Source organism: Belonocnema kinseyi, chromosome 7, assembly GCF_010883055.1.
Source record: "Belonocnema kinseyi isolate 2016_QV_RU_SX_M_011 chromosome 7, B_treatae_v1, whole genome shotgun sequence".
In the NCBI taxonomy this organism is placed as follows: Eukaryota; Metazoa; Arthropoda; class Insecta; order Hymenoptera; family Cynipidae; genus Belonocnema; species Belonocnema kinseyi.
This window is the reverse complement of record NC_046663.1, coordinates 68,498,523-68,517,534: the sequence shown is the minus strand read 5'-3', so window position 1 is coordinate 68,517,534 and position 19,012 is coordinate 68,498,523. Positions and strand designations below refer to the sequence as shown.

The 19,012-nt window shown below is 30.8% G+C and overlaps 1 protein-coding gene across 1 annotated transcript in view; it reads right to left on the bottom strand.

The window, feature by feature from the left end:
• Positions 1–15,843, bottom strand: part of LOC117176485 — a 51,777-nt gene extending 35,934 nt beyond the window's left edge. Inside the window, exons 1-2 of the mRNA XM_033366737.1 lie at positions 15,615–15,843; positions 13,651–13,808 (exon numbers count right to left, since the gene is read on the bottom strand). Of these exons, the coding sequence (XP_033222628.1) occupies positions 13,651–13,808; positions 15,615–15,721 (265 nt within the window). The 5' untranslated portion in view covers positions 15,722–15,843. The remainder of the gene's footprint in view (positions 1–13,650; positions 13,809–15,614) is intronic.
• Positions 15,844–19,012: the final 3,169 nt, after the last annotated feature.

Sequence of the window (19,012 nt, the reverse complement as noted above, 5' to 3'; positions counted from 1 at the left end):
GTCTCACGACCGTGAAATAGGTGGTTACAGTCTGTAAAGGAATCAATACGACGATCCAGCAAAAGCCTCGTGCACCCTAAGAATACGGAGCGACCCAAGGACTACCGCCTTCTCCATTTTTCCAGCAAGTGTCTTAGCATATTGTTGACACGCAGGGATGCTTTTTAGGCCATTAGCAAGTGAAAGCTTGGCACCTCCAAGAGCGCCGACGATAAGGACGATCAGTTTAACAGAATATTCCGGGTACAATCGTTGCAACTCCCTTATAAGGTCTCGATACCTCTCTTTCTTTTCATTCTCCTTGGTTACAATGTTTTTGTCAGCTGATGCCGAAAATACGATAACGAACATGGGTCGCTTCTCGAAGTCGAGACTGACTTAGACTTAGACTTAAGATGATTTTAGATACTTTTACCGATTTAATCCGTCTAGTAAATCTTAGATGTCTAATGTTTATGATGTTTCATGGTACTCTTAGGATAACCAGGCGCCCCTGGGCCTTAAATAACGAGCGTGATCCTCGTACGGTTTCCTCGGGAATTTTTCACATCGCCTTTTTCCAACTGAGATCGGAAATAAAAGGTCGCTTCCACGCGGGAACCGGTATAGGCTTCCGGAAATCTCCGAAGGCAACCGAATGAGGCTTCGTGCCATATTTACATGGCCAAGAGACATTGGATCCGTTTCATTGTATAGCAGGTTTTCATTATCCCTTCTCAAGAGAACATCTTTCTCACAACTGACCGATGCAGCTCGTAGCATCGAGTCAGCACAACAGCATAAAATGTAAACTTTTAGTGTAAATGGTCCTCCACACCTAACAAGCGGCCACCCTGATTTTACAAATACTATATACAAACATGAATAACACAAATATTTTCATTTTTATTCAGTTTTACGTATATATTACAAACAATTTTTTCACCATTTTAAACTTATATTTCTTTTATTGTACACATTTTCAGAGAGAGAGAGAGAGAGAAGTGTTGAATCTAAAAAAAGTCGCATTTACTTATATACTTTGGTATTTTGCAAGCTACATTAATTTAAAACCTGACAACCCATTTATAATGACAGCTATTAATTAATTTTTAAGTGCATTTCTTTGAAAATATTTCATCAACCTTTTGTATATTTTTTTATCATTACACGCAATTTCATTTGCATGCACAACAATATTTTTCTAGTATTAAAATTCTACGATTATACTCAATTCAAACATAATCTGCATATACATACCGGTCAGAAAGTTGCTGCTTCTTTTTTCTTCGGTAAATTGTTTTCTGCACTTCAACCACCTTTTCAACTGGCAAATTGTGTTTTTTTCAACCCTTGTATGGAATAATTCAGCACCAGGCACATCTTTTCCATTTAATTTTATATTAAAATTTGGCACAGTGTGTAGTTCAGCAAAAATATGCCCGAAACTTTTAAATACCCGCTAAGTATCATGGCGGTTCCTAAGCATGTGATACATATAAGTTGCCTACCTTACCGAGATTATTTTTTTGATCATACCAATTCCACAATAAATGTGACTAAGTTGAAAACTTGAGAAAATAAAGAAAAAGGATTAAGGAACGTGTATGTTCTAATACATTTTTCACAGGAAACATTAAAAAATCAAAAAATTATTTTTTTATGTATCTGTGAAAATTTATTAATACATAAACGTTAATTAGTCCCTTTTCTTTATACCCTGAAACTTTCAGCTCGATGTATCATTTCAGGTGGAATTGTTATGGTTTAGAAAAAAATTTGTGTAAAGTAGGAATCGGATAAGTGTCGTATGCCTTTCAAATTTAAATGATTAAATGAAAAGGTCTATTCTGAATTATTCTGAATTTAAAGGGTATCTTAGATCGATAGTGTAGATTTCTATTTTGAAGTAATGTTATAAGTATCTTCATCTGATCGGTCATTACCATCCCCGATGATAATACACATCTATTAAATCCTAGCAATACATTATATCCTATTATATAATATATTCAACCCCGGCCCTTATTTATTATTGTTGCGGTCAAAAAAAAATTTGAAAAATTTCGTCCCTAACCGGTACTGTGTAATCAGTGAAACTCACTGATTGAATCAGTGGCGGAATTTCATGAAGTGAAAGTAATTGAACTAGTGAATATAAACTCAAACTCTAACGATACGGGGTCCAAAGATAGGAGCGCTCCACAGATACGAGCCTTGCGACTCGTAAGGAGCGAACCGAATTTTTTCGCTTGTATACTCGCCCTATTTGAGAGTTTCACACGCGCGAGTGCGCGCTGCTTTTAATTCGATGTGCGCGTGCGCCTAGTAGGTCTGGAGTGCAGGCAAAGAATATCTTTGGTGCAAGAGTGGGGCCTCTTTCACGCTCGTCTCTTTAGAGTTCACGATTCGCGAACTTAATTTATAGACGAGAATGTAGATAACATTGAGTATGCATTGCTAGAGTAACGCAGTTTGTCTTCGGATGAATGTTTAGGCTCTTTATTTATCTCTAATTCATCATATTTTAACCGATCTCAGTTAAAAACTCCGTAAAAAACTCATTTCATCCCCTTAGAGCAAACCTGAAGTAATTATTATTCCCAGAGCGACACGAGTACAATGTGCGTTTTGTGAAGATTTGGACTCACTAGTAGAATTTCAAAAACTCAGATATGCAAAATGGGAAAGAAGCATATGTTTCTTAAAATAATTATTGGGTGTATAAATATTTTTAACCCTTTGCGGATTGTATAGGATCTCCAGTGCGCTGAATGGATGGGGTGAAATACACTGAAATATGGACACTACACAGCAATCATGGTTACAGAACACATTTGTAATTGTTCTAGAACACAAAAGAACGTGATCTAGAACAGGTTAGTAACAGGTTACGAACATGCAAGTAACTATGTCATCCCTCATACGCTAGAAAAATCCTGTAACAGTTCTAGAACGTTGTGACATGCAATTTGTAACATTCCTATAACAATTCTAGAACTCGGTTACCAGTGTTATGTAACAATTCTGTAACAGATCTAGAACGTTGTGAAAACCGATCTGTAACATTTCTAGAACAATTCTAGAATTCAATCACAAGTGTTGTATAACAAATCTATAACAGATCTAGAAGGCTGTGACGACCGATTTGTAATATTTCTAGAACAATTGTAGAACTTTGGTATGCTGCGTTGTAAAAAAATCTAGAACAATTTTATTATAGTTATATAACAATTCTAAAAAATCTATGGATCTAATAAAACAGTTTTATGTATCCCTCACAGCAATAGGGATACCCCGGGATATTCGATTTAATCCCATTTATGCCCCGGGTTATTCCAGGGATACCCCATCGGAATGTCCTGCTAAGCGGAAGTTTTAATATATATCCCCATGGATATATTTTGATCCGAGACAGCACGTATCCAGTCCCGACTAAGAAAAATGATACGACCAGTAGATAAATAGAACCGCAAGATATCAAGGAAATCATGAAGTGAACAACTTCGATCGTTTTTGTATATTCAAAAATACGAGAAAAAATAATGTTTTTCACTTTTTTTTCTCGGTCTTACGATCAATTTGAGATACAAAGTAATAAAAGAGAAATCGAGTTTAAATTCCCCTTTTTATTGACGTTTCGGCCTCATCTGTTGGCCAAATACATTGGCAATTCAAATCAATCGATGATGCTATTATAATATTGATTCACATTCAGAATTTCTGTTTTTAAATTAATAGATACTTTTATGTATTTATTTATGAAAATTGATTCCAGAATTTTTCTTTTGTAACAGTTCTTTTCCTTGGCAAGAATTTTAATAATTTTAAAATCGAAATCAAAATAATGATCAAAATTCCAAGAATGTTGTAAGAGACCTGTGTTTAAGTTTCCAATTCTACAATCTCTTTTATGTTCGGCTATTCTAGTTCTTAACCGACGACCAGTTTCACCTATATAAACCTTATTGAACCCTTTACATTTTATTAAATAAACAACATTAGAGACATTATTAATTTTTTTCGGAGTCTTTTATATTAGTTAAACATTTTTCCATTCTGTGATCATTTCTAAAATATACATTAATAGCAAACTTTTTTAGCGAATTTTTAAATCTTTCTGATAAGCCTTGTACAAAAGATAATGAAATCCGTAAATCGGTTTGTTGATAATGTTCAAGCCATTTGTTCTTTTTTTTTAATTGATCTGTTGTAAATTTCATGTACTCTTTCTTTAATGATACTTTCAATTAATGGTAGTGAATAGCTATTTTAAGTAATTTTTAATTGGTCTAAGTTTTCTTTTCTAAATTTGATGTCACTTGGTTTAATGCATCTATTAATTAAGCCTTTAACTAATTTAATTTTCTGGCTAAATTGAAGTGAGAATTGTAATTCAAATATTGGCCTGACCATGATGTTTTTTTAAACCAATTAGTAATTAAATTTCCATTTTCAGTTCTGGTGATAGACAAATCTAAAAAATTAAGAGTATTATTTTTCAATTTCCACAGTAAATGGTAGAGATTCTGCTATACTATTGAATATATTGACTAGTTCTTGGATTTTATCTGTAGGGACAATAGTAAAAATATCAACCAGAAATTTGTTTATAAAATTTTTGATAAAATGAAAAAACCGTATTATTAAAAACTGTTTTCACAGCTATTAAAATCTCAAAATTGGAAATTTTAGTTAAATCTTTACATACTTGTATTTTTTCTCACACAACGTCCAAAACTAAATCAAAAGGAATATTATCAAACACCGATACAATATCTAATGAAACAAGTGAACGTGAATTAGGAACATTAACATTTTTAATTTATTTCTTTAACGCTCCAACTATCTCTTATAAATGAATCTGTTTTTCCAGATACAGGCTTTAGGAGATTAGATAAATATTTTGCTAAATTGTCAGTTGGAAAGCCAATAGTAGAGACAATTAATCTTCATTTAAAATCTGGTTTGTGAACTTTGGTGAGGGCATATGATTTTGCAGTCACACATCCATGGTTTTTTAATTTATAAGCTAAAACAAAATTCAAAACAAAATTCCAAAATGACCACAAAGATGTTATCTTTGTCCAAGCATACAAGGCTAATATCTTAGTGGCTGCAAATCCAGAAGATTACGAATGAACTATTAAAAACCTTTTACAGAATAATATTTTATATAAAAAAGTGCATACTAGTTTAGTTCCGTCCATAGAAGAATAATGTAATGATATCATTTCTAGATGGGAAAAAAGATACATATATGAAAATTCGAAAAAAAAATTTAAATATTAATGTTCCTAATTCACATTCACTTATTTCATTAGATATTGTATCGATGTTTGATAATATTGCTTTGAATTTAGTTTTGGACGTTATAGAAGAAAAATTACAAGTATATAAAAATTTAACTAAAATTTCAAACTCTGAGATTCTAATAGCTGTCAAAACAGTTTATAATAATACGGTTTTTTCATTTAATCAAAAATTTTATAAACAAATTTCTGGTTGTCCGATGGGTTCACCCCTATCACCTATTGCATCTATCCTTGTTTTAGAACAGGTTGAAAATAAAGCCTTATCCAAATATAGCTTTTTAAACCACTCCATTTTAAGCGCTGTGTAGATGATATTTTTACTATTGTCCCTACAGATAAAATCCAAAAACTAGTCAATTATTCAATAGTATAGAAGAATTTCTAAAGTTTACTGTGGAAATTAAACAAAATAATACTCTTAATTTTTTAGATTTGTCTATCACCAAAACTGAAAATGGAAATTTAATTACTAATTGGTTTAAAAAACCATCATGGTCAGGCTAATATTTGAATTAGAATTCTCACCATCAATATAGCCAGAAAATTGGATTAGTTAAAGGCTTAATTGATAGATGTATTAAACTAAGCGACATCAAATTTAGAAAAGAAAACTTAGACAAATTAAAAATGGCTTAAAATAACTATCCACTACCATTAATTGAAAGTATCTTTAAAGAAAGAGTACATGAAATTTACAACAGCTCAATTAGAAACAAAAAAAGAACAAATGGCTTGAACATTATATAGACAAACTGATTTACGGGTTTCATTACCCTATGTACAAGGTTTATCAGAAAGATTGAAAAATGCGCTAAAAAAGTTTGCTATTAAACAATTACGTAACAAGTGTTCTGGAAAAGTTATTAATCTTTGTTCCTAATTCGTTCTAGAACACACTTGCAACAGTGTTCTAAAACTTCGATATAACACTATTACGGCAGAGTTCAAGAACAAACTTAAAACAAATATTATAGAACGTCTGTGGTCAGTTCGTTCTAGAACAATTTCGTAGCAAATGTTACAGCACAGTGCTGTCACATAGTTTGAGAACAGTTTTGTCACAATTTTGTCACAATGTTCTAGAACACTGTTACCTTTTTGTTCTAGAACAGTTCTGTCGCCATCTTGTAACAAGAGTTATAGAACACAGTTCTTTTTTTGATCTGGAACAGTTACAGAACGTGTCTGCTGGGTAGGATGATCCAAAGAACGCTTTTCGAGCTAAAGGTCAAGTCACCCCGCTTCCCTTCAGTTTCCAATTCCAGCGGAAATAAATCTGGCTTTTTAAAAATTAAAATATGAACACGAACCGCCAGGCACTTTAAAATTCCATTTGATTAAAATGGGGAAATTTTGGATTTTCGAAAAATTGAACTCATGCTTCAGCGTTTTATCGAAACGTGTCAAGTTTTTCGTGATTGAAGACGAGTGTCTATGAAATAAGACTATACTGAAAACTGTTATTCTCAACTCAATCTGCCCTAAAATTTGAGCCAGGGATGTCAATTTCTTTTTCAAATTGTAATCCTATGCTTTATATTCTTTTATGCTCTTTGATCCCAGACGTTTGATATTTTCGTCAGTTTCAAAATTGACTTGTCTTATGCTTTTTATTATTCAAACGATTATAAATAAATTGTACTAATTGTATAAAGTTAAATAAAATAATGTTTTTATTATTATCATTATGATAAACTACCTTAAATATAGCACTTCGTCCTCATACTTGTGTGGCTCAATTTCTAGAAATTTTGTAAATAAACAATAATTGTTTGTTTAAATAATTATATAATGTTTAAAAAAATGTCTACTCCAAACAAGGACCAGCTGTCACATTTCCATAGGAAAATGCAATTATTTTTATAGCAATTATATTGATTTATGTAGCAATTAAACATTGTTTAAAAAGTAATTGGAAATATTCAAATTGTCCATTAGTGATTATTTGTATGAAAAAGACGACAGAAATTGCTAAAACATCCGCAAAGGGTTAACAATATTTATACATCTAATAATTATTTAAAGAAACATATGACGGGCCGAGAATAGAAGCGGTGTAAAATAAGTAGAGGAACGAAAACGAATTTGAAAAGTTTAAGCGTAAGTACGGTTTGAATGAGCGCCAGAAGTAAAGCGGATAAACCGTTTCTCCTCGCGGCCATCACTCAACCCGTTTTCCCCCGTAGTCTTGTGGAAAGTCATTTTACGTTGCACCAAAAAACCAAGGCTTATGAACCGACTCAAAAGTCACTTCCTACTACCTACGACAGCTTGTTGCCTCTAAACTATGACATTTGGTGTATTCGCAAAATCAAAAATATTATTCTCTCCTGAAAAAATGAATTTTTGCAGATCAATCTCAATGAAATTTCTGACATCTTAGTAATGCATCTAAATAAAAAACAAATTAAGATACATTAAACTGGTTTACCATCACAAAAGCAAATACGTTCAAAATTGGATTAAAATTTATTTCAATTTTCCACTTTTTTGGAGTTTAGATACAATCCAGTTTTTTCCCACATTATATATTACTTTTAATTGTGTATTATGTATAATTATATACTGTTTATAGTTTTTTAGCGAAAATTATGACAATTTTCCAAGGATTTGTTTTTTGGGATTTTCAATTGGAATACATTAAATTTTTTGTTAAAAATATTACTTTTAACAAAAAACCTATCTTTCAACAACAAAAGAGGCTAACTTAAAAAAAAAATAGTTATATTTTCAAACAAAGTGATGAATCTTTTAAATAAAATTGTAAATATTTAATTGGAACAGTTGGCTTTTTAACCAGAAATATGAATTTTTAACTAAAATGATGAATCTTTAAATAGAATAATTGATTTTTTGACCAAAAAGATCAATTTCTACCAAAAAAAAAAACAATTTTTCATCTAAGACGGACAATTTTTTAACCAGAAATTGAATAAAAATACGTTTGGTCATAAAATGAAAGTTCAACCAAAAAGATGACTTTATTTACTAAAATTGAGGAGTATGCAACTGTGTCAATTTTCAACAAAAAGGACGAATATCTAACTGAAATACTTGATTCTTTAATTGAAAAACATAATTTTTAGACAAGAAGATTAAATTCCAAAGATGAAGATATATATCTACCAAAACAAAAGATCCATTTTTTAACAAAATACGTGAATTTTCAGCGAAAAAGTCTAATTATAAATTTAAAAAATACCAATTTAATACAAATTGTTTAAATTTGAAAACTAGAAATGATTAATTTTCAACTAAAAATGGAACAATTACATTTCGTTTAAAGAAATTAATTATTAACCAAAATGATGAATTTCTATCTAAAATGATGAATCTTTAACTGGTATAGTTGAGTTTTATGCCAAAAGATGAATTTTCTACCAAAAAAGACGAATTTTCCACAAAGTGAAAATGAATTTTAAGTTAAAGCGATGAATCTTCAACCAAAAAATTCATTTTTAACAAATATATTTAACTTTCAACCAGTCAGTTGAATCATTCCTAATCAAAAACAGGTTAATTCGTAACAAGCAACGTAAAAAATGTACATTATAATTATGAAGTACTTTTTCTTTGGAATAATACTTCTACTCTAAAAACTGCTTGAAGTACTTTTTTTACCTAACATTTAGAAGAGGGAACTTTCATAGTGTGACAAATTCTGACTTGGTAGACGGATTTGTTTAAATTCCTTTCTTCTAAATTTTTTCTCTAATGCATTAAAAAATTCCCGTTCCACGTAAAAAATTCCCTGTTCCAAGTGAAACTATAATTCTATACCGAAGCTCCCAGTACTAGAATAAAATTAATAATTATTCTCTGAAATTCTCTGTTCCAAGTCAGATAAATGAGGGGCAAGCGAATAAAACGTGATAAATCCAGTTTTTTAATTGAGGAAATGATTGATTCTGTATGTTTGGAATAGCATCGATTCAATTATCAAACTTAAGTTAGCGAGAAAAATCTCACAGAGCAACAAAATTTTAAAAGGTTTTTCTTATAATGGAAAAAATATAAATAAATAAAATAATAAATAAATAAATAAAACTTGATCTTAGTTGTTGAATTTTCAAACCGAAAGACGAATTTTCTGTACAAAAATTTAATTTTCAAACCAAAATATGACGTCAGCAAAAAGTTAATATTCCACGAAACTGATGCATTTTTACCAAACAAATATAAAATTTCAAACCAAGAAAATTCTTTTTTTTATAAAAAAGGAGAATTTTCAACTACCAAAGATGAATCTGAAAAAAATATAAAAGTTACATTTTCCGTTAAAAAATTAATTTTTAAAAAAAGAAGGCTATTAAACTAAAAAGTTAAATTTTCAACCAAAGAGATGAATTTTACAAAGGGATGAATTTTTACAAAGGGATGAATTTTGAACAAATTGGTTGAATTCTCTACCAAATAATATTGCATTTTTATCCATGTCAGGTGAGATTTGTACTTAAACAGATGAATTTTTAATTTAAAAAAATTTTCTTTAAATACAACTTGCATCCAGAAAAGATTTCAGTTCATTTTTCAACGCCAAAATATTAATTTTAAACCAAAAGTAAATTTTCTTTATAATAGTTAAAATTTCAACAAAACTGTTTCATTTTTACCCAAGAAAGGCAGAATTTCTCTTTAAATAGATAATGTTTAACAATGAAAAAACCAGGAATTTAAAAAAAGTTGAATTTTCATTCAAGAAATATTTTACTTCTCTTTTTCAACACCAACAAATGAAATTCAAACAAAAAGTCAATTTTCTACGAAATAGTACAATTTTCAACAAAATAGCAGAGTTTTCTACAAAAATTTATAACTTTTTAACCAAATTGTTGAATTGTTAACCAAATAGTTGCATTATTAAACAATAAAGATGTAATTTCTGCTAACAAAGGTGAATTTTGGAGGATATCGAACGACGTTATGGGATCTGTGAAGTGTTATGATGTTTTAAATGACTCCAAGGGATTTTAGAAAGTTTCAGAGAATTGCAATGATTTTAAGGGATTTTAAAAGCGCTTAAAGGCATGTGACACAGCTAAATACCTATATTACCAACCTCACTTTTTCAGTTCACTGAATGTTTTTTTGAACCTAAGAACTTTTTTTCTGAATAAAATATCCAGCTGAAACTTTAGAAAATGTATTAGAGTACAGTAAAGTACGTTTAGGTACTGTATTTTGGTAGGAACTTCACTGAAAATTATTTCATCTTTTTTCTGAACCTCGACATTTTTTGAACGTTGGAACTTTTTTTATACATAAAATATCGGTCTCATACTTTGAGAAATACAAGAGCCGAAAGAAAACTACGTTTGAGTACAAATCTTAATAATGAAAGATGTAAAAAAAAATATTTCAACCATCAATTGCATCGGCATCAGCCGGTAACGTTGTACATGAAAATACGAACCCTGGCGGCCACTAGACGAGGCTCTAGAGGATTCGCATTCTCGTGTAGAACGTTACCGGCTGATGCCGATGGAATTGATAGTTGAAATTTTTTTTACATCTTTTATTATTTAGCTTTGTACTTAAACTTAGTTTTCTTTCGGCTCTTGCATTTCTTAAAGTTTGAGACCGATATTTTATGTGTAAAAAAAGTTCCAACGTTCAAAAAATGTCGAGGTTCAGAAAAAAGATGAAATAATTTTCAGTGAAGTTCCTACCGAAATGCAGTACCTAAACGTATTTTATTGTACTCTAATACATTTTCCAAAGTTGCAGGTGGATATATTATTTACAAAAAAAGTTTTTAGGTTCAAAAAAACATTCAGTGAACTGAAAAAGTGAGGTCGGTAATATAGGTATTTAGCTGTGTCACATGCCCTTAAGGCATTTCAGTAAGTTTTAAAGGATTTCAAGAGCTTTAAAAAGTTTCAATTATATTTCCAAAATATTTCAATGATTTAAATAAGTTAAACTGATATTAAAGTATTTGAGATATTTGTGGGTATTTAGAGATTCCAAGGCTTTTTCAAGAGATTCAAAATTTATTAAGTAAAATTGAAAGATTCGAATGGTTTCAGATGATTTAAACAAACTTGCATGGGGTTTTAAAGAACTGACTAGAATTTTGTAAACTATAGAACGATTTTATAAGATCGAAGATGTTTTATGATAATATCACCAAACGGGTATTATGATAATATAAGCAGAAATATCTTACAATTGTCCAAGAGATTCTAGAATATTTCTCAGGAATACAATAATTTTAACTTGTAAGTGATTTTCAAAAATCTTAAGGTATTTTAATAAAATTTCCAGGATTAATGAATTTCAAGGAATTTATATACAAGAAGTGAGGGGTTTTCGTAGGATTTAAAACATTTGAAGAGATTTTCAACTATTTTTCACAATTTACTTGAAATTTACCCTAAATTCTTTTAAATTCTTTGGAATTCTTTTAAAATCTGTTTCACTTGCTGAGGGGTTTTCCTCAAATCATCCATATTATTTTTTATGCTAACATTATTGAAAATCCGAGTTTAAGTACTTTTAGAGCAAGGCGAAACACGAAGCGTTACAACCGTACAATTGTTGGAACTCTCTGCGATTCGCCACGCTCTACAAGTACTCAAAACCTATACTATTTTTTGTAATCATTAACAAATTTGATTATGTAAGTTATACTTGATATAAATTACCAATAATTATAATAATTAATAATCAATGATAATAATTGAATGGGTGCCCGGAACAAGGGCCTATGTCACGATTTCCAAATTGTGCAGGAGCATTGAAAAACTAGGATAATGCAAATGACTTTCCTTCACTTCTCAACAGATAATTCGATTTTCCTGACCTCTGTTGGCATTCTTTACAACTGACATCAATTGGAACTGTTAGTCCACATGGCATTGGCCCTTATTCCACGAAAAACTGGGTTTTAAAAAAATCGTGACATAGGCCCTTGTTCCGGACACCGATTCAATTATTATATTTGTAACTACAAAAATATTAATAAAATTAAAGAAATTTAAATAAGATTAAAATCAAATTTAACGTCCAATAATCAAGATAATGTGAAGAATTCCTGAAAATAAAACGAAGAATCTAACGATAAAATTTAGGAAAACACCTAACTACCTTGGTGGTTGTCCAAACTTTGTCGATATAGATTTTTCGTTTCATTTTTATGAATTCTTCACATTAAAAATATTATTATTGATATTATTATATCTAATGATAGAATTAAAAGCTTTTACAATAAATTGATGTAGTATTTGTAAACAAGAAGAAAATGTACAAATTAGCCAATCTTTTTTCAAATACATAATAGTATTATGCAAAATTTTGTAAATTAATCATTTATAATTTGCTCAATGGTATTAATTATTGTTAGATCAACTATCTAGCTTTATGTGATATAATGAAGAAAAATGTAGAATTTTAGGCTTGATGTTAATATGTTAATATGAGAACGAAGAACTAAAATTCCTTAATCAAAGATGACAAAATTTACAATACAGATCTGGCAGAAACGGAGCATGAATAATGCAACATCACAATATAAACATGGGACATCAAATTTTAAAAAGCTACGGTCCTACTGCGCGAGCAAATACGTGTTAAGTTTTGGGACTGGGAGTAAAAGCGGGTTGAGTTCAAACTGGGAGCCAAAGTGGGTTGAAGTGCTAAACCGTTTTTCCCCGTAGAATAATTTCAGTTCGCTTTTACTCTGACGATGACACGAAAACTTAAACCGCTTCTCTTCTGCAACTCATTCTACACCGCTTTTATTCTCGGCCCGTCATATGTCTCTTTCCCATCTTCCACTGCTGCGTTTTTGAAATTCTAATCGTGAATACAAATCTTCACAAAACGCGCATTGTACACGTGATCCTCTGGGAATAATTATTACTTCAGGGTTGTTTTAAATATGAGGTTTTCACGGAGTTTTTCACTAAGATCGGTTAAAATATGTTCAGTGAGAAATAAATAAACAAAAATGCATTTAATTTTGGTAAGAAGTTGCAAATTAACTTATTGATTAGTCAGAGATACCGTCGTTTAGTGCGCCCCCCCCCCCCACCGTGTAAACTCACACTATCAAAAGCCGGCAACCTGCAGTTTTTTATTATCTAGGACCCTCTGAACATGAATACGCAGAGAAACTGCGTTACACTATTTATGCATGCTTAATTTTACCTATGTAATGCACTATTAAGCTCGCGAGCTTTTATTTGAAATATGCAGTTCTAAATTTCACGGACCTAGCAATGTTCTTGGATACCGTATTTTTTCAAATTGAAATCTCGTGTCGGAATGAGGTTCTAATGATTTCATTTTTGGTTTTTTAACATTTGCGAATTTAAATACATATTTTATAAAATAACTTTTAAATTTTCTATACCTTGTGTCGTTACTGGCATGTGATAATGCAAAGGCGAATGTCCATGTGGAGATGTGTGAGAGACATGTTGCGTGGATCTGCCTGCATAAACGCAGGATGGTAAATCCGTTAAATCCTCTTCATTTATATCGTTACTTGGGCCCACGTAATATTGCGAGCTGTTAAAAAATAACTTATTAATCTACTAAATTATTATTTAAAGAGTGTTTAAAATTATGAGAGTTAATACTTTATAAATTTCCCCCTTAAATTTCGAATAAACCCTTGATACTAAAAAACTAAAAGTAATTTTAAGTGTAAAATGCTTTACTTTCCCGGCACGCAAAGCTGTATATGAAACGTCTTTAAATTTTGTATCATTTTTTAATTTTTATTAAGAGGGGAAGGAAACATTCCGCCTCGCGAAGATGTGTTATATAGCCGTTATCAAGAAATGATCTCAATTAACCTTACAATATTTTTGAAATTATGTTCAAACATTTTTTTTAAGTCTCTTACAAAAATTGCTTTTTCGAGATAGGAAATTTTATATTCCCGGTTCATGTGACTTTTAATGATATATCCATGGTGAAAGGAATCTTAAAAACGGAATCAGTACAATTTTACTGAGAATCAGGGACTTTTTTCAGGATTTCCATAAATGTTAACACAATGGTAACTTTTCACGTTCTGAAACTAAATCAGTAAGTAGTGAGATTTCTAGAAAATGGTATCTATACGACTTCAGTGAAGTTTTTACTAAAATTAATCAGGGGAAATCCTCAGGCGGAACACTGATCGAAGGATTAATCTACAATCGGCGGCTAAATTTGTGTCAGGTGCCTTTGAAACTTAACACCTTAGCCAAAAAGAATGCAAGCTTAATAACTAAATAGTCACTTTGTAAATTGTTCTTTGTAAATAAGTTCAAATGCGGTAATGCAAAAAATTGTGCTTTACAGACTGAAAAATGTAAAAAAAGTAAGGAATTTCGGGCACATTTCATGAATGTTTTCAAATTTTTCCGTACTGTTTTTCACATTTTTCAATCCGTAAAGAACCAAATTTTTGTGTACATTGCTTACCTTGGAAACTTCAAGATCATTTAGGTTAAACACCTCAGACTTTCACAGTAAAAAAAGTGTTCTAAATCATACCGAAATCAATATCATTTTGATATGCAACAAAAATGACACCGAATTCAAGAGCATTTTGATCGGCCAAAGTGAATGATCGATTTTTGAGATCATAATGATCTGATTCGGGATCATGTATGATTTGAAAACAAGATTGCTGACGTTCTTACAATACTTTAGTTCATATTCAAGCTTTTTATGGTTTCAGACCGTGCAGTTTACTTGAAAAGTTAAAATAATAACGAAATCTGATATTAGAAAATATAACCTGTTAAGCGTGGTTGTCACTTGCTTGCGGTTAGATACCATTTTTAGGCTATGTCGTTACGACACCGGCGCCAAGAATTGGCGGCCATTTTGTTTAGTCTGACAAATGAACCAAAAAATGAGATCAAATTGATCCGAATGGAAAATCATTATGATCTCGAAAGTCAAATGATCGCTGGAGCAAAATGCTCTGCAACAAAATTGATCCTTTTTTTTTACTGGGTTCAAACGACTTTTAAGTTATTACGCTTACATTTGTTTTGCTTAGTTGTTACTTGCTCAGTTTAAGATGGATGGCAGTCTGTTTAGAGATTGTATTTCGACGGGTCCTAATGACAAGGTTTTATCCCAGAAGATGCATATTGAAGGGCTCTAATTCTGGAAGTGCAAATTAAAAGGTACTGTATACAAAATTGAGGGCGTTGGAGTTCCCAATCCTATCTATGGGGTTATAAATCTTTAGGAGTTCGCCATTCGAAATGGAACCTTTCAGTTTACACTCTCCGAGATATATCTTTTCAATGTGCGTATCCGAAATGAATGAAATATCATATTTTTATATGCAAATTTTTGTTAACTTACCTAGTACAAGCCACTGTTGAATCTGCAGGTCTTGAAGTAGTCCCATCTCGATGACGCATTCTTTGTTCCCTGTCTTGATCGTACTCGAACACCAGATGTGAAGCCATTTTGGGCCCCACAATAAAATTTCACAAGTTTATTCTTAACACAAATCACAGTTGCATGTTTAAATTTTAAAACTGATTTAATTTTCTAAATTAAGACAAAAAATTTGAAAAAAAATGTTATTGTTAATTTTTTCTTTTTAATTTCAATGTAAAATAAATTTGTTTTCTTTTTTAAACTTGAAGATCGAAAGTGATTCACTATCCCGGATGATCAGCATTCGACTATCAACGAAATCCCAGGGGATTCGGTTTATATAGAAGCTGCGCAACCAAGGGGTGATCAATATCAACCCCTGGGCGGAGCGTTGGACCAATCCTATTCCTCTGGAAGTTAGCCGATTATCGAACTCGGCTGTGATTGGTGAAAACTTAATAGCGTATTTATTTCCAAGTTTGTAGTATGAGGGCTTCTGGGGTTTATTGTTACTGCCATCTAAATTTTATTTCCCAGTGCTTTCAGCGAACCATGAAAGAGTGTACGCATAATATATAAAGTCTCGAGAAGAGAGGCATTGAAATTTTATTCATTGTATAATTAAATTAATTGATTAATTTATTTTATCCAGAATATTGAGTATGATGTTGATGAAAATAGTATTATTGCCTGTATGTTCTGTTAATACCCGGAAAAAAGAATAATTAATGTTGACTCAAGAAAATATAGGTTCTAATATGGACGATACAATATTTTCTATGTCTTAAATATTTCTTGTCTCAAGAAAATATTGACATCTGGATACTAATTGTTTTTATGCAGAGTCGCTTTAAATAAAAATGATAGAAAATATAAGTAGTGATCAAATAATAACAGATAGTATCTAAATCGCTAAAAATGTACTCAATTTTTGGAATCAATTTTGCGTAAAATCTCAAAAAGCAAGGTTCCTTGGTTCAAAGAAATATATTTTCTTATACAGTCCAAGAAAAAATGTCTTTAAATTAAATACACAATAAAATTAAAGTATGAAATTAAATATGGTCTACTCTACACTGAAAAAAAGGATTACTGGTACCAAGTGAATTTTACTTGGCTGAAGTAAGTGAAAGTTCTGTTTATTTTCAAAGAAAAATTTATTAGAGGCAAATAAATACTACCTGTTGGTCGAATGGAAATGTTTCTTTGAATTAAAGAAATATTAATTTAAGAAAAAAAAATACATTTTACACCAAATGAATGCTTCATTGTTCGAAATGAATGTCGCATGAATTGGAATGAATATTTCTTAGAGATGGGAAACATGAATTGAAGGAAAGAAATATATTTTAAGGTCAAGCAAATATTTCACAGGCTCAAAAAACTATTTCCCCACAGCAAATTTGTGAATATTTGAAGCACAAAAATATATCTCTTGATTCAAAAAAATATTTCTTCAGCCTAGACCATGCGCAAGTGCAATAAAGTAGTTCGTTCTTCAATTGTAGTACATATTTTCCTAAATAAGCAACTGGATTCTTTTAACCTAAATTGTAATTATTATTGTTATTAATATACATATTTAATTTAAACAAATCACATAATAAATGCCAAAGAAATATTTCTTTAAATCAAAAACATGACTTGCATCATAAAGAAATAATTTTTTAACATCCTTTTCTCAATTTAACATGAGAACACCTTAAAATAAGAGAAAAATTTATTTGATCTTAAAGAATGATGTAGATCGCTTTTCTTAGTTTGAAGAAACTATTTCTTTAATAGGTTTCGTTATTACTTTGCCGTCGGAAATTGTCGGTACGACCAGCGTAAGTACCATTAAAAATCACTACCGACTTTAAAACGTGATCATTCGTTCCAAAAAGGAGTGAAAAACTTAAAAAGAACCGTTAGAAATCTTATTAAATTTAGCATAACGACTCATAATAGAGATATTTTTTATCTCTTGAAAAGAAACTCACCCCGTGAGAAGTTTTTAAAAAGTTTTATATTTATACCACACAGTCATTGAAGTCTTATCTTTAATTTAAGCCCATAAAACTTCAAAAATATTTATGATTTCCAAGCTATAATAAAAAATGTCCTTGTGTATCTCAAAAACGAGTAAAGATTTTTTAAATTTTATTAGCGTGAATTAGAAATAAGACTTCATGTGCGGTATACATTTCAGACGTTTTCCACAAATTTTCTAGGAAATTTCACAAGTTGAACTTGAAATATAAAATGAAGAAAATTTTTGAGTTTCAAAAAAAACTTATCACGTAGCGAAGTTTTACAAAAGATAGAAAACATCTTCTTTATAGGCCATTCGACGCTAAATTCAATAAGCTTTCCAACGATTTTTTGAACGACTCTTTACTAAGGCCTATGTCTCGACTCAGTTTTGAGACGCAGCCAGACATCGATGTCTTGGAGACGAACTAAAGACATGACCAAGTCGAACTCAAGTGGAAGCATTTTTACTCGGGAGGTTAAGAAATATCAATCCAAATTTCTACTAGATATAAAATATACGTTTTTGTAAACTATTATCATGAAATCTTTTAATTACACAACAGTTCCAAAAGTTGTATCATTTTCAAAAATATGAAATTTTGGTTTTTTAAGACATCCATAAGTTTAGAGCATTATTTTTAGTAGATTTTAACCAGATTTACCAATTATCTTGATGAAGTTTTTCAATTTGACACAAGTTATCGAGCGGGCATATTTTTTGTAATCCTGCAGTATTCGGTAGAAGTCTCTGAATTCCACTTAACTCTTTTGAATTATTCTAAATCCTTTTTAATTCACGTTGAATTATTGTAAATTCTTTCAAGTCCTTTCAATTCTGTAGAATTCTCTCGATTTCTTAGACTTCACTTGTACTTTTTTGTATTATTTTAAGATTTTAAATAATTCTGTTGAAATTAGAATGTAAATTCATTTAGTTTTAATTTTTTGAATTACACAGGCCGACAAAATTTGACAAAGGTCCGGAACCAGAGACCAGACCTAGTATACCCGAAGGTTCTTGCTGCGCTGAATCCGAATCCGACCTCAGAAAAATTCCATCACCCTCAGTTTTCGAGATATTGTAACCTAAAAGTGCAAAAAACACCGTTTTTTGCTATATTTGAGGTTACATAGCATCTTGAATAAATTTTTTTTGCAAAAACGGGCGAAAGCATCACAAAGGAGCACCCTTGCCCTCTAAAATCCATTTTTCAGATTCAAGACAGCTTTTTTTTTCATCGATATATCATTGATTGAATTTAAGTATTTTCGCAGTTTCGTAACAACGTTAAAACACCCTATATAGCATATGTGAGGCTATAAGCCTAATTTATAAGTGATCGTATTCGATCGAAAAAATC